The 14773-nt window shown below is 43.2% G+C and overlaps 1 protein-coding gene across 2 annotated transcripts in view; it reads left to right on the top strand.

Moving 5' to 3' along the window:
• The window catches only part of tada1 (transcriptional adaptor 1), a 53391-nt gene extending 39262 nt beyond the window's left edge, over positions 1 to 14129 (top strand). For both annotated transcript variants that reach the window (XR_005945451.1, XM_041207516.1), the window contains one exon: positions 13196 to 14129. Coding sequence is in view for 1 of the 2 variants with exons in the window: in XM_041207516.1 (XP_041063450.1) it covers positions 13196 to 13345 (150 nt within the window). In the remaining variant the exon portion in view is untranslated. The remainder of the gene's footprint in view (positions 1 to 13195) is intronic.
• Positions 14130 to 14773: the final 644 nt, after the last annotated feature.

The raw sequence follows: 14773 nt of genomic DNA, 5'->3' as shown, positions 1-14773 counted from the left end.
GACCACCCGAGTCTAAGGAAGACTGAAAAATTATGGGCAGTGCCTCTGCAATTTCCACTCTCACTTCCCTCAGTATCCTTGGATGCATCCCATCCTGTCCCGATGCCTTATCAACTTTAAGACAGATAACCTCTCCAATACTACCTCCTTTTCAAATTTATAACCATAGAAAAGTTACGGGGCAGAAAGAGACCAGTCAGCCCATCGTGCCTCCGTCAGTTGAAAAAACTAGCCGCACATTCTGATTCCACCTTCAAGCACCCGGTCCGTAGCCTTGCAGATTACAGCACTTCAGTTGCTGATCCAAGTACCTTTTAAGTAAGTTGAGGGTTTCTGCCTCACCCACCAATCCGGGCAGGGAATTCCAAACCCCCACACACTCAGTGAAAAAGATTTTCTTAATAACTCCTCTAATCCTTCTACCAATCACCTTAAATCTGTGGCACCTGTTAATTGACCTCTCCGCTAGGAGAAAGCAGTCTTTCCTGTCTATTCTATCTAGGTCCCTCAATTTTATATCTCAATCAAGTCACTCTTCAGCCTCCTCTGTTCTAATGCACAACCCCAGCCTACCCAATCTTTCCTCATAGCTGCAATTTTCAAGCCCAGGCAACATTCTTGTAAATCCTCTCTGTACTCTCTCCAGGGCAATTACATCCTTCCTGTAGTGTAGTGACCAGCACTGTATGCAAAACTCCACCTGTGGCTTAACCAGTGTTTTATACAGCCCCAGTGTTGCATCCCTGCTTTCATATTCTATACCTCATCCAATAAAGGAAAGCATTCCATATACCTTCTTTATCACCTTATCTACCTATCCTGCCAACTTCAGAGACCTGTGGGCATGCACTCCAAGGCCTCTCACTTTCTCTACCCCTCAATATCTTCCCGTTTGTTTTGTATTCCCTTGCTTTGTTTGTCCTCCCAAAATGCATTACCTCACACTTCTCCAGCTTGAATTCCATTTGCCACTTTTCCATCCACTCAACCAAGCCATTGATGTCATTCTGGATGTCACAGCTAAACCTCTTCATTGTCAACCACACGGGGGCTATTTGTGTCATCTGCAAATTTCGTCTCCCACATTTAAATGCAAATCATTAATATATACTACAAGCAGCAAGGGACCAAACACTGAGCCTTTTGGAATGCCACTGGAAACCATTTTCCATTTGCAAAAACATCTGTTGATCATTACTCTTTGTTTCCTGTCACTAAGCCAATTCACCAAATGCTCCTATATCCTATGGGCTTTTACTTTTCTGACCAGTCTGCCATGTGGGAACTTGTCAAATGCCTTACTAAAATCCATGTAGACCACATCTAATTCACTACCCTCAGTCCTCCTTGTTACTTCCTCAAAAAATTCAAATAAGCTAGTAAGACAGGCCTTTCCCTTAACAAAGCCATGCTGACTATCTCTGATTAATCTATGCCTTTTTAAGTGCAGTTTATCCTGGCTCTTGGAATTGATTCTAATAATTTGCCCACCACAGAAGTCAGACTGACCGGTCTATAATAATTTGGACTATCCCTCACGCCCTTTTTAAACAATGGCACAACATTTGCAGACGTACAATCCTTTGTTTGTATCTAATGAGGATTGCTAAATGATCCTCGGGGCATCTGCTATTTCTTCCTGGCTTCCTTTAACAGCCTGGGGTACAGTCCATCCGGCAGCATCGGCGGAGAAGAAAAGAGTCAACGTTTCGAGTCCTCACGACCCTTCGACAGAACTTGAGTTCGAGTCCAAGAAATATAAGCTGGTTTAAGGTGTGTGTGTAGAGGGCGGAGAGAGAGAGAGAGAGAGAGAGGTGGAGTGGGGGTGTAGTTGTAGGGACAAACAAGCAGTGATAGAAGCAGATCATCAAAAGATGTCAACAACAATAATACAAAAGAACACATAGGTGTTAAAATTAAAGTTGGTGATATTATCTAAACGAATGTGCTAATTAAGAATGGATGGTAGGGCACTCAAGGTATAGCTCTAGTGGGGGTGGGGAGAGCATAAAAGATGTAAAAAATAAATAAATAAATATTTTTTTTTCCCTTTTTATAATGGAAATAGGTGGGAAAGAACACACTCGACCTCTCCCTCCAGCAGCACCGCAGTACCCTTTTTCAAAGCTGCGCGTGCCCCCAGTTTCATTTTATCCTTCGGCTCATCCGACACCTCAACAAGAAACTTTTTCTCTTTCTGTCAAGTGCTAAGGAACGCAAGCTCCAACAACTCATCGACACCAACACTCATCTAGGACCCTCCACCCCTGCCTGTCCCTCCGTCCCCACCCCATCTTCCAATCCCAACCCCAGCCGTGTATTCACTATACCCCCTGACCTTCCCCTCTCCGATGCTGAACGTTCAGTGCTCAGCAAAGGACTTAGTTTCATACCCTTACGCCCTCACCTCAATGAATTTCGGGCTCGGCATGATGCTGAACTCTTCTTCCGCTGTCTTCGTCTCCGGGCTCACTTCTTTGGGCAGAAGTCCTCTCCCAGTTCAACGGATCCTTTTACCCATCTCCAATATTCTCCCTCCACCTGGACCCCTCCCTCTGGATTCTTACCTTCTCTTGATCTTTTCATTGAGAGCTGTCGGCGCGACATTAGTCGTCTCAATTTCTCTGCTCCTCTCACCCATTCTAAGCTGTCTCTCTCTGAACTTACTGCACTCCATTCTCTCAGGTCCAACCCTGACATTGTCATCAAACCCGCTGACAAGGGTGGTGCTGTTGTCTGGCGCACTGATCTTTACCTCGCGGAGGCTGAGCGTCAACTCGCAGACACTTCCTCCTACCTCTCCCTGGACCATGACCCCACCACTGAACATCAAGCCATTGTTTCCAGGACTGTCACTGACCTCATCTCCTCTGGGGATCTCCCTCCCACAGCTTCCAACCTGATAGTCGCCCAACCTCGGACGGCCTGCTTCTATCTCCTACCCAAAATCCACAAACAGAACTGCCCCGGTAGACTGATCGTCTCAGCTTGCTCCTGCCCCACAGAACTCATTTCTCGTTATCTTGACTCCCTTCTCTCTCCCCTTGTCCAGTCCCTTCCCACCTACATCCGTGATTCCTCTGACACCTTACGTCACATCAACAATTTCCAGTTCCCTGGCCCCAACCGCTTCCTCTTCACCATGGACGTCCAATCCCTCTACACCTCCATCCCCCACCAGGATGGTCTGAGGGCCCTTAGCTTCTTCCTTGAACAGAGGCGCAAACAATCCCCATCCACCACTACTCTCCTCCGTCTGACTGAACTTGTTCTCACGCTGAACAATTTCTCCTTCAACTCCTCTCACTTCCTCCAAATAAAAGGTGTGGCTATGGGTACCCGCATGGGCCCCAGCTATGCCTGTCTCTTTATGGGGTATGTGGAACATTCCTTGTTGCAGTCCTACTCCGGCCCCCTTCCACAACTCTTTCTCCGGTACATCGATGATTACTTCGATGCCGCTTCATGCTCTCGTCGGGACTTGGAAAAATTTATTAATCTTGCTTCCAATCTCCACCCCTCCATCATTTTCACGTGGTCCATCTCTGACATTTCCCTTCCCTTCCTTGACCTCTCTGTCTCAATCTCTGGTGATAGACTGCCCACCAATATCCATTACAAACCCACCAACTCCCACAGCTATCTCGACTACAGCTCCTCACACCCCGCTTCCTGTAAGGACTCCATCCCATTCTCTCAGTTCCTTCGCCTCCGTCGCATCTGTTCCGATGATGCTACCTTCAAAAACAGTTCCTCTGACATGTCCTCCTTCTTCCTTAACCGAGGTTTTCCACCCACGGTCGTTGACAGGGCCCTCAACCGTGTCCGGCCCATCTCCGGCGCATCCGCCCTCACGCCTTCTCCTCCCTCCCAGAAACATGATAGGGTCCCCCTTGTCCTCACTTATCACCCCACCAGCCTCCGCATTCAAAGGATCATCCTCCGCCATTTCCGCCAACTGCAGCATGATGCCACCACCAAACACACCTTCCCTTCACCCTCCCTATCGGCATTCCGTAGGGATCGCTCCCTCCGGGACACCCTGGTCCACTCCTCCATCACCCCCTACTCCTCAACCCCCTCCTATGGCACCACCCCATGCCCACGCAAAAGATGCAATACCTGCCCCTTCACTTCCTCTCTCCTCACCGTCCAAGGACCCAAGCACTCCTTTCAAGTGAAGCAGCATTTCACTTGCATTTCCCCCACTTAGTCTACTGTATTCGTTGGTCCCAATGTGGTCTCCTCTACATTGGAGAGACCAAACGTAAACTGGGTGACCGCTTTGCAGAACACCTGCGGTCTGTCCGCAAGAATGACCCAAACCTCCCTGTTGCTTGCCATTTTAACACTCCACCCTGCTCTCTTGCCCACATGTCTGACCTTGGCTTGTTGCATTGTTCCAGTGAAGCCCAACGCAAACTGGAGGAACAACACCTCATCTTCCGACTAGGCACTTTACAGCCATCCAGACTGAATATTGAATTCAACAACTTTAGGTCGTGAGCTCCCTACCCCATCCCCACCCCCTTTCTGTTTCCCCTTTCCTTTTCTTTCCAATAAATTATATAGATTTTTCTTTTCCCACCTATTTCCATTATAAAAAGAGAAAAAGAAAAAAAAAATTATTTATTTATTTTTTTTTTTACATCTTTTATGCTCTTCCCACCCCCACTAGAGCTATACCTTGAGTGCCCTACCATCCATTCTTAATTAGCACATTCGTTTAGATAATATCACCAACTTTAATTTTAACACCTATGTGTTCTTTTGTATTATTGTTGTTGACATCTTTTGATGATCTGCTTCTATCACTGCTTGTTTGTCCCTACAACCACACCCCCACTCCACCTCTCTCTCTCTCTCTCTCCGCCCCCCACACACACACCTTAAACCAGCTTTTATTTCAACTCTTTCTTGGACTCGAACTCAAGTTCTGTCGAAGGGTCATGAGGACTCGAAACGTCGACTCTTTTCTTCTCCGCCGATGCTGCCAGACCTGCTGAGTTTTTCCAGGTAATTCTGTTTTTGTTTTTGTTTTGGATTTCCAGCATCCGCAGTTTTTTTGTTTTTATATATGGGGTACAGTCCATTTGGCCCTGTTGATTTATCCACTTTCAAGGATGTCAGTCCCTCAAGTACTTTCTCTCTCATTATGCTCGTTGTATCTAATATTTCACACTCCTCCTCATTAACTAGAAAGTCTGCATCATCCATCTTTGTGAAGATAGCGATGAAGTACTCATTAAGAACCTACCTAGGCCTTCTGCGTCAATGTACGTGTTACCTTGTACATCCCTGATAAACCATACCCTTAGTTATCCTCTTGCTCTTAATGTACTGATAAAATATCTTTGGGTTTTCCTTGATTTTGCCTGCAAATATTTTTTTCATATCCTTGCTGCTTTCCTGATTTTTTGTTAACTTAACTTCACCCGTGTATTTTCTATACTCCCCTAGGCTTTCTAATGTATTAATTTTTTTGTGACTGTCATAAGCATTCTTTTTCTGCTTTATGTTACTGTGAATGTTTCTAGATAACCAGGGGACCCTAGATTTGGCAGGACCACCCTTTTTCTTTGTGGGGACATGTCTACACCGTGCCTGTAGAATCTCGCTTTTGAATGTCTCTCACTGTCACTGATTTCCCTTTAAGTGGTTGTAACTAATCCACTTTCGCCAGAGCATCGTTCAGCTTTGTAAAATTTGTCTTTCCCCAATTTAAAACTCTTATTCCTGTTCTATCTTTATCCTTTTCCATAATTATGCTAAATCTTAACGGTATAATGGTCACTATTTTCAAAATGAAGCCCAGCTTCATTTCCTAAGACTTATCTAGGATTGTGCACTCTCTCATTGCACTTGTTACATCCTGGCAAAAGAAATTCTCATGAATGTAGTTCACAATTTTTGTGCCTTCTATGCCCCTCATATTGTTCGTATCCTAGTTGATATTTTAGGGTAGTTAAAGCCCCCATTTATTATTGCCCTATTGTTTTTGCACTCAGAAATTTGCCTACGTATTTGCTCTTCTATCTCCCTCTCACTATTTGGAGGTATATAGTACACTACTAGTAGCGTGGCTGCCTCTTTTTAACTTGAGCTCAAACCCAAATGGCCTTATTTGATGGTTCATTTAGTATATCATCCCTCCTCATAGCTGCAATTGATTCTTAACCTAATAATGCTACACCCTACCTTTCTTAGCCCCTGTTCTATCCTGAAAACCTATATCCAGGGATGTTGAGTTGCCATTTTTGCCCCTCTTTAAGCTAGGTTTCCGCTATATCAATGATATCATGCTGCCATGTGCCTATCTGTGCCCTCAACTCATCAGCTTTGTTTGCTGTACTCCTTGCATTTAAATATATACCTTTTAACACTGCCAAATTCCTGTGCTGTACATTTTTTAACCTTTACTTCTTCTGCCTTTCAGAATCACTTGCTAATTTTCTGTCTCCCTCTCCGTGTTCTGTATTTATCCTATCTGAATCTGCCCTCAGGTTTCCAACCCCTCTGCCAATCTAGTTTAAACCCTCCTCAACAACACTAGCAAATCTCCCTGCAAGCTCATTTTTCCCGGTTCTGTTCAGATGTACACCGTCCGCTTTGTACAGATCACACCTTCCCCAGAACTAGTCTCAATGCCCCAGAGATCTGAAGACCACAGTCGTGCAACATCTCTCCACCCATGCAGTCATCTGGTGTATTCTCATTTCTGTACTCATTAGCACGTGGCCTTGGAAGTAATCCAGAGATAGCTACCTTTGAGGTCCTGCTCGCTAATCTCTTTGCTAGCTCCCTAAACTCAACCTGCAAGACCTCATCCCTTTTCTACCTATATTGCTGGTACCAATATGGACCACACCTCTGGCTGTTCACCCCTGGCTATCATGCAGCCACTCTGTGACATCCTTGACCCTGGCACCAAGGAGGCCACACACCATCCTATAATCACAATAGCTGCCACAGAAACACCTGTCTGATCCCCTGACTATCAACTCCTCTGTCACTAGTGTTCTTCCACTCTTCTTCCTCCCCTCCTGTGCAAGTGAGCCACCCATGGTGCCATGGACTTGGCTCTGGCTGCTCGCCACCAGTATACAAAATGGAAAACCAAGTAACAAGCAAGATGGACTCAGGGACTACTGCACGACCTGCCTGGTTCTCTTGGACTTCCTGACAGTCACCCATTCCCTCACTGCCTGTACACTTCTAACCTGTGGTGTGACCACCTCCCTAAATGTGCTATCCACATAGCTCTCAGCCTTGCGGACGCACCACAGTGACTCCAGTCACTGCTTGAGTTCCGAAACCCAGATCTCAAGCTTCTGTAGCCGGTGAAACTTCCTACAGATGTGTTTGTCCAGGACACATTGTACATCCATGACTTCCCACATTCCACAGGATGTAATTTCTACTGAGCTGAGCTGCCTTGCCATACTGTAACTTTAAAAACTATTACAATTGAAATAAATTACTAATTACTCATCAGTCAGCTTCTTCCCCGGTACCGAAGTAAGAGCTACTGGAGGCTGAAAAAAGGTAGAAAAAGAAAGGAGCACCTCCTTCCCCTAATAACTCCTCCACTTGCCAAACTCCCACTCGGCACTCCAATGCTGACAAAGCAGCCCTGAGAGAAGGCCTCTTTTTATGCTCCCTGAAAAAACAACTGATTCAAGCTTCTGAAAACCAGTTTAAGCTGGCTACCTAATTAACTAGCTGCGGCTGATCTCAGAGAGCTTCTATACCCCTATTCTAAGGCTGGAATAAAACTCAACTTCTCTTAAATTAAGTTATTTTTAGTTAATTGCTAAATTAAAGAAAAAATAGACTTTGGATAGGAATTAGCCCTTAAAACTCCCTCACTTACCAAACTCCCATTCGGTACTCTGTGTACCTAAAGCAGCACTCTTGTGCAGAACTATCTACTTTCAGAATTGCCTTATCTTTGACCACGGGCTGGGTAGCACCTTTTTAGCTGGTAAAAACAGGTGCAAAGTATTCATTTAGTACCTCAGCTATGCCCTCTGCTTTGATGTGTAAATCCCCTTTTTGGTCCCTAAAAGGCCCTACTCCTCCTTTTACCACCATCTTACTATTTGTATGCCTATAAAAAGACTTTGGGATTCCCTTTTATGTTAGCTGCCAGTCTCTTTTCATACTGCTTCTTTGCTTTTCTTATTTGTTTCTTCACCTCTCCTCTATATTCAGCTTGGTTTCTACCTGACACAGGTCATAAGGACACCTTTTCTTCTTTATCTTAATTTCTACCTCCTTTGTCATCCAGGGAGCTCTGGATCTGTTTGTACCACTTTTCTCTTTCAAGGGAATATACCTTGACTGTGCCTAAAATAATCATCTCTTTGAAGATAGCCCATTGTTTAGTTACTGTTTTCCCGGCCAACCTTTGACTCCGATCTATTCAGTCCAGATCCATTCTTACCCCATTGAAGTTGGCTTTCCCCCAGTTAACTTTTTCTGTTCTGCACTGTTCTTTGTCCTTTTCCATAGTCAGCCTAAAACATTTGACACACTGATCACTGTTCCCTAAATGTTCTCCTACTGATACTTGATGTACTTGCCCACCTCATTTCCAAGAGCCAGGCCTAACAGTGCCTCCATCCTTGTTGGACTGGAACATACTGCTGAAGAAGCACTCTAGGACCTCTTGCCCCCCTCTGCCCATTACGCTACTATCCCAGTCTATGTTTGGATAATTAAAGTCTCCCATTATAAGTACGCTATAACTTTTGCACTTCTGTAATTTCTTTGCAAATTTATCGCTCTGCATCCTTTCCACCAGTTTGGTGGCCTGTAGACTACACCGAGCAATGTAATTGCACTTTTTTTGTCCCTTAGCTGTATCCAAATAGATTCTGACCCAAAAAGTGGTTCCATAGAGTTGGATCATCAGTGCTCCAACACTGCCCCCTCGACCACACACTTGCTGTAAGAATTGCAACTATACTGGGGGAGTCAATCTCAGGCATGTCATGCAATTACATCAACTCTCAAAACTCTTTAATTGGACCCATATTCTTTTTTCTGTATGGGTTAGTAATGTTTGTGTTACTGTGAGAGCTATGTACATGGTCTGATACTGTTATGCTGGATACTTCCTGAAATGGCAAATTGCTGGAAATCATAAAATTTTGCTGACCGTATGGAACAGTAAACATAAATTCAGTTAGATGTTTTGTGGTGACAAGTTGAGAAATCTGAAATAACAAAGCGCTGGTTTATTCAAGTCTGAGTACTGATAAACAGAACAAGATAATTTGAAGGCAATACATTAAACAGAGCTGAACCGCAGTGCAATGAACTGTTTCCCAAAGCATAGGAAAGGAAGAGTCGCTCCCCCATGTATTTGGGTGGAGGGAGAAACAATTTACATCATTTGCAGGAATTGTTTGTCTGGCTAAATAGCAAGCCAGATTTCACAAGTGCCAAAAAGTGGTTCCATAGATTTGTATCATCATGTGCCTCAGCGCTGCCCCCCCTCAATCATACACACGCTTTCTGGTCAGACACCGGTGGCAGGGGTGAGGAGAGGGGCAGGGCGGGAAGGTGGGTGAAGCTCTGACATCAGGAGTTGGGGGTGGGGATAGAGGTGGCTGAAGGTTGAGCATCGGAGGAAGGAGTTGGACTTCGGGGGTCTGGCGCTTAGACTTCTGGGGGGCTGGAGGTGTCGGACATTTGGGGGGGGTGGGGCCATACATCAGGAGAGTGGAGGGGCAGACATTCGATGGGGGAGGGAAGGAGGGATTTCGGACATTCAGGGAGGGGCAAGAGGTCAAACCTCTAGTTGGGGGTTGGTCGGCTCAAGTGTGGAGTGAGGCTTCAGGTCGTGTCAGGGGGTAAGTTGGGCCTGTTGGGTGGGAGGGGGTCGGTGGGGGTCCAGTCGGGTCATGGGGTGTGATTCGGGCCCGCAGTGGGGGGAAGTGAGGAGCCCTGTGAAGGTATGGGGAATCCAATGGCGGGGTCAGTGGGGAGGCAGGGCATCCTCGATGGGAATACTAGGAAATTATTATTTTGGTCTTGAAGGAGGTGTGGTGAACATTTACCAGAATGATACTGGAACTTAGAGTGTTAACTTATGAAGAGAAGTTGCACAAATTTAGTTTGTATTCCATTGAGTAGAATAGAGAGATCTAATCGAGGTCATAAAGATGTCAAAAGTATTTGATAGGGCAGATATGGAGAAACTATAAGGAATTAAGAACAAGAGGAGATGATCTTAAAATTAGGCCATACACGAGCAAAATCAAGAAGCATCTTTTCAGAAAAAGGATGGAACTCTGTCCAAAGGGCTGTGCATCTGAAACAATTACGGACATACAAAATAGCAGCAGAAGTAGGCCATACAGCCCCTCAACCCTACTCTGATCTGTTTGTGTTTTGAGTTCCACATTCCTATCTACTCCAAATAGCCTTTGATTCCGTTCCCCAACAGGAATCTACCTACCTCTGCCTTAAAAATATTCAGTGACCCTGCCTCCACTGCCTTCTGAGGCAGAGAATTCCAAAGTCGCACATCTGAGAGAAAAAAAATTCTCCCCATCTCAGTCCTATAAGGGCAACCCCTAATTTTAAAACAGTGCCCCCTAGTTCTAGACTCACCCACAAGAGGAAACATCCTTTCTACATCCACCTTGTCAAGACCATTCAGGATTTTTATATATATATATATATATATCACCCCTCACTCTTCTAAAGTCCAGTGGAAACAAGCCTAGCCTATCCAACTTATTCTTGTAAGGCAACCCATTCATTCCAGGTATCAATCTAGTAAACCTCCTCTGAACTGCCTCCAACGCATTTAAATGCTTCCTTAATTAAGGAGACCAAAATTGCACATAGTATTTGACATGCAGTCTCACCAATGCCCTGTATAACTGAAGCATAACCTCCTTACTTTTATGTTCAATTCCTCCCATAGTAAAGGATAGCATTCCATTAGCCTTCTTGATTATACGCTGTACCTGCATACTAACTTTTTGTGACTCATGTACAAGAATACCTAGATCCCTCTGCACCTCAGAATTCTGCAGCTGCTTTCCATTTAAGTAATATTCTGCTTTTTTATTGTTCCTGCCACAGTGAACAACTTCACATTTCCCTACATTATACTCTACCAGATTTTTGCCTAATCACTCTATTTATTTATATCGGTCTGCAAACTCCTTATGTCTTCTTCACAACATACTTTCCTACCTACCTTTGTGTCATCTGCAAGTTCAGCGACCGTGCCTTCGCTCCCCTCATCTAAGTCATTGATGTAAATTGTAAAAAGCTTGAGGCCCCAGTGGGACTTCACTCGTCACATCCTGCCAATCAGACAAAGACCCATTTATGCATACTCTCTGTTTTCTGCCAGCCAGGCAATCTTTCATCCAGGCTAATATGTTGTCCCTACACTGAGTTCTTATTTTCTGCAATAATCTTTGAGGTGGCACCTTATCAAATGCTTTCTGGAAATCCGAGTACAGTACGTCTACAGGCTCCCTTCTGTCCACCGCACGTGTTACTCCTTCAAAGAATTCTAATAACTTGATTAAACATGATTTCCCTTTCATTAAACCATGCTGACCCTCTTCCCTATTACCTTTTCTAAGTGCCCAGCTATAACCTCTTTGAGGATCAACTCTAAAACCTTCTCCACAACAGACGCCAAGCTAACTGGCCTATAGTTTCCTCTTTTCTGCCTCCCTTCCTTCTTGAATAGAGGGGCTATTTTTACTACTTTCCAATCTGATGAAATCTTTCCAGAATCTAGGGACTTTTGGAAAATCAACTCATCTATTACCTCATCAGCCACCTCTTTCAAGACTCTAGGATGAAGCCCATCTGGACTCATAGACTTGTCAGCCTGCAACTCCATCAGTTTGCTCAGTACTGCTTCCCTAGTCATTGTAATTTCACCAAGTTTCTCTCTCCCCTCCACTTCCCGATTTACAGCTAATACTGAAAAGTTTTTTCTATCCTCTATAGTGAAGACATTGGCCATTTCCTTATTATCTGCTATTAACTCCTCATTGTCACTCTCTAGAGGACCAACACTCACTTTACATACACTTTCCCTTTTTAAATAGTTGTAGAAACTCTTGCTACCATTTTTACCTATTTAGCTAACTTCCTCTTATACTCTAACTTCTTTCTCCTGATTAACCTTTTTAGTTATTCTCTTCTGTTCTTTATATTCTGACCAATCATCTGACCTACTACTCACCTTTGTGCACTTAAATGCTTTTTCTTTAAGCTAACTTCCTTAGGTAACCACAGATGGTGGGCCCTCTTTTTAGAATATTTCTTCATAGTAGGAATATACTTATTCTGAGTATTCTGAAATATACCCTTAAGCGTCTGCCACTGTTTCTCTATTGACCTATCCCCTAGCCTAGTATCCCAGTTAACATTAGCTAGCTCAGCTTTCATGCCCACATAGTTGCCCTATTTAAGTTTAAAATACTAGTCTTAGACCCACTCTTCTCCCTTTCAAACTGGATGTAAAATTCAGTCATATTGTGGTTGCTGCTAACTAGTGGTGCATTTACTCTGAGGTCATCAATCTCAGTCTTGAAAGCTTCAATGGATGTATTTTTGTTAGGTATGGGCATTGAGGGATGTGGTTCAAAGGCAGGTAAATAGAATTGAGGTACAGATCAGCCATCATCTAACTAAATGGCAAAACAGGCCCAAGGACTGAATGCCTACTCCTGTTCCCATCACCGTGATCTGTTATTTGCCACTTTTAGCATAATAATTGCTTAAAATAATTGACTTAAGCATTTGGATATATGTACCTAGCAGGGGACAAAGCTAGCTCAGTGATGGGAGACTCTTCCAAATCCTAAATGGGGCAGATGGGTATCCCTTTCTTTGACTCTTGAGAATGGTGTGTTGAGGAATAGATGTGTGTGTAAATTTAACTAATCTGGAGATGACATTGAGTGGGTCTAGATAATTGCAAACAAGTGCTGTGACTACTGGTTCCTTAACAGTAGAACATATTGTTGCATCTTGGTTTTTCAGCTTTTAACAGTGTAAATTTTAAAGATTTTTGAAGACCACCCTTGAACACACATTCAACCTCTGCTTATTTCCAAGTTATCTCAAATTTGTTCTAAGTTTGAAGTATTCTAATTTACCTTCCCTACTTCCTTTTGCACTCACTGTTTGTTTCCCTTTGTAGGTACACAGGGAAGTGATACCAGCCCACACAGTCTACGCCTTGAATATAGAAAGGATATTGGCTAGACTCTGGCATCCTAGCCATGAGGAGTTGGAGCAGGATAAGATCCACCGTCAGAGGCTGGCAGTCAAGGAGGGACTTGTTTGTTGACTGACTTTAGACCAATTGTTAGAGTTCAGAGCATGCTTTGGCTCCACTCCATGTGAATTCAATGATCACTGCATTAAACCAGACACCATCTCAACCTCATTCTCAGTCTGTCATCACTGGGTAGAGTTTGTTATAGTGATGAGCATCATTGGCAGTATGTCATGTCAGGTGTAAATTGAAACAATGGAAATTAGAATTTAACTTCAGCCTGACAATTTGGATAAAATATTCCTCATGAATCTCTTAATGAGCAAGATACAAACCTATTTCTAAGATGTCTACATTGAAGTTACCTAGTGTGATATTCATGTACAAACATCCTGAAGTTCTACTATTGCAACATATCTAAAATAAACTGGTTAATTCCTCTGAATTTCAGAGAAAACAGGTTGAGCAAGGGTTTGCACTGAGTATCCCACAGCATAACTTAAAGGCCTGATGGTTTGTCTATTTTGTTTAATACATATCTACTGATGAGGCAAATGATAAACTATGCTGGTTCATTTCAGATCCCTCTTTGCTTAATAAACATTTTAACTGAATATAGATATCTTTATCAATGTGCAAAATGTTTAAAGGTTCAAGATTAACAATGCAATGTAATAGCACCATGAAATAATTTTATTTTTGTACAGTAAGAAATTGTAACAATTGATCAAGTAGAATGTAGGTGTCTTTTTTGTATACACAAGTACTTTTTTTCATTTTTTGTGTATTTATTTTATTTTGTAGTTTACATGCAAAACAGCAGTATTGATTTATTAAAATGTAAATGTACAAAAAACAAACAAATTTAGGTGGTGGTGAAAAGCTTCCAAAGGTTAATCTCAGAATCTGGAATGCACAGCCACAACATGTGATTCCTTACTGGTTTGCCTAACAATCTAATCCAAGATACATAGTATTCAAAGTCTGTATCCTTCCACTGTATTTTGTTTTTGAATGCAATCTCCTAAGTATGAAGATGTTAGTCCTTAAATTAGCTTGTGGTTTATAATTGCTTCCAGACCCCCTCTCAAAATGTACCCCTTTCCACTCTGCTGATTCACTTCCTAATGTAAGAACTTCAAGTTGGCTTGTTCTTTTGAATCATTGGTCAACAGCATTAATGGTCCGTAAATAATATGCTTGCCCTTCTTAAACTTTCTCCTTTAGAGTTCTGTATATCTTGGTGATGCACAAATATTGGGATTGTTGGCTATGATTTGGGAAGTGCTTTAGTGAATGGCATTAACTTGTGGGCTGACAGTTGGTTAATTAGTTATTGTAATATTTTATTGTCATGTCAAGGTACCGAGAAGACAATTTTTAATCTATCACAATCTCATTGCTTCTATTCCTTTTCTTTTCCCCCTTCTTGGATCCTTCAGTTACCCTTTTTGCCTTCTCCAAAGAGCCTACTGAGGTACTGATACTGCCTCATGCAGA

This window comes from Carcharodon carcharias, chromosome 16 (assembly GCF_017639515.1).
Source record: "Carcharodon carcharias isolate sCarCar2 chromosome 16, sCarCar2.pri, whole genome shotgun sequence".
NCBI lineage: Eukaryota > Metazoa > Chordata > Chondrichthyes > Lamniformes > Lamnidae > Carcharodon > Carcharodon carcharias.
The sequence above is the reverse complement of the archived record's forward strand: the minus strand, read 5'-3'. Positions and strand labels throughout refer to the sequence as shown.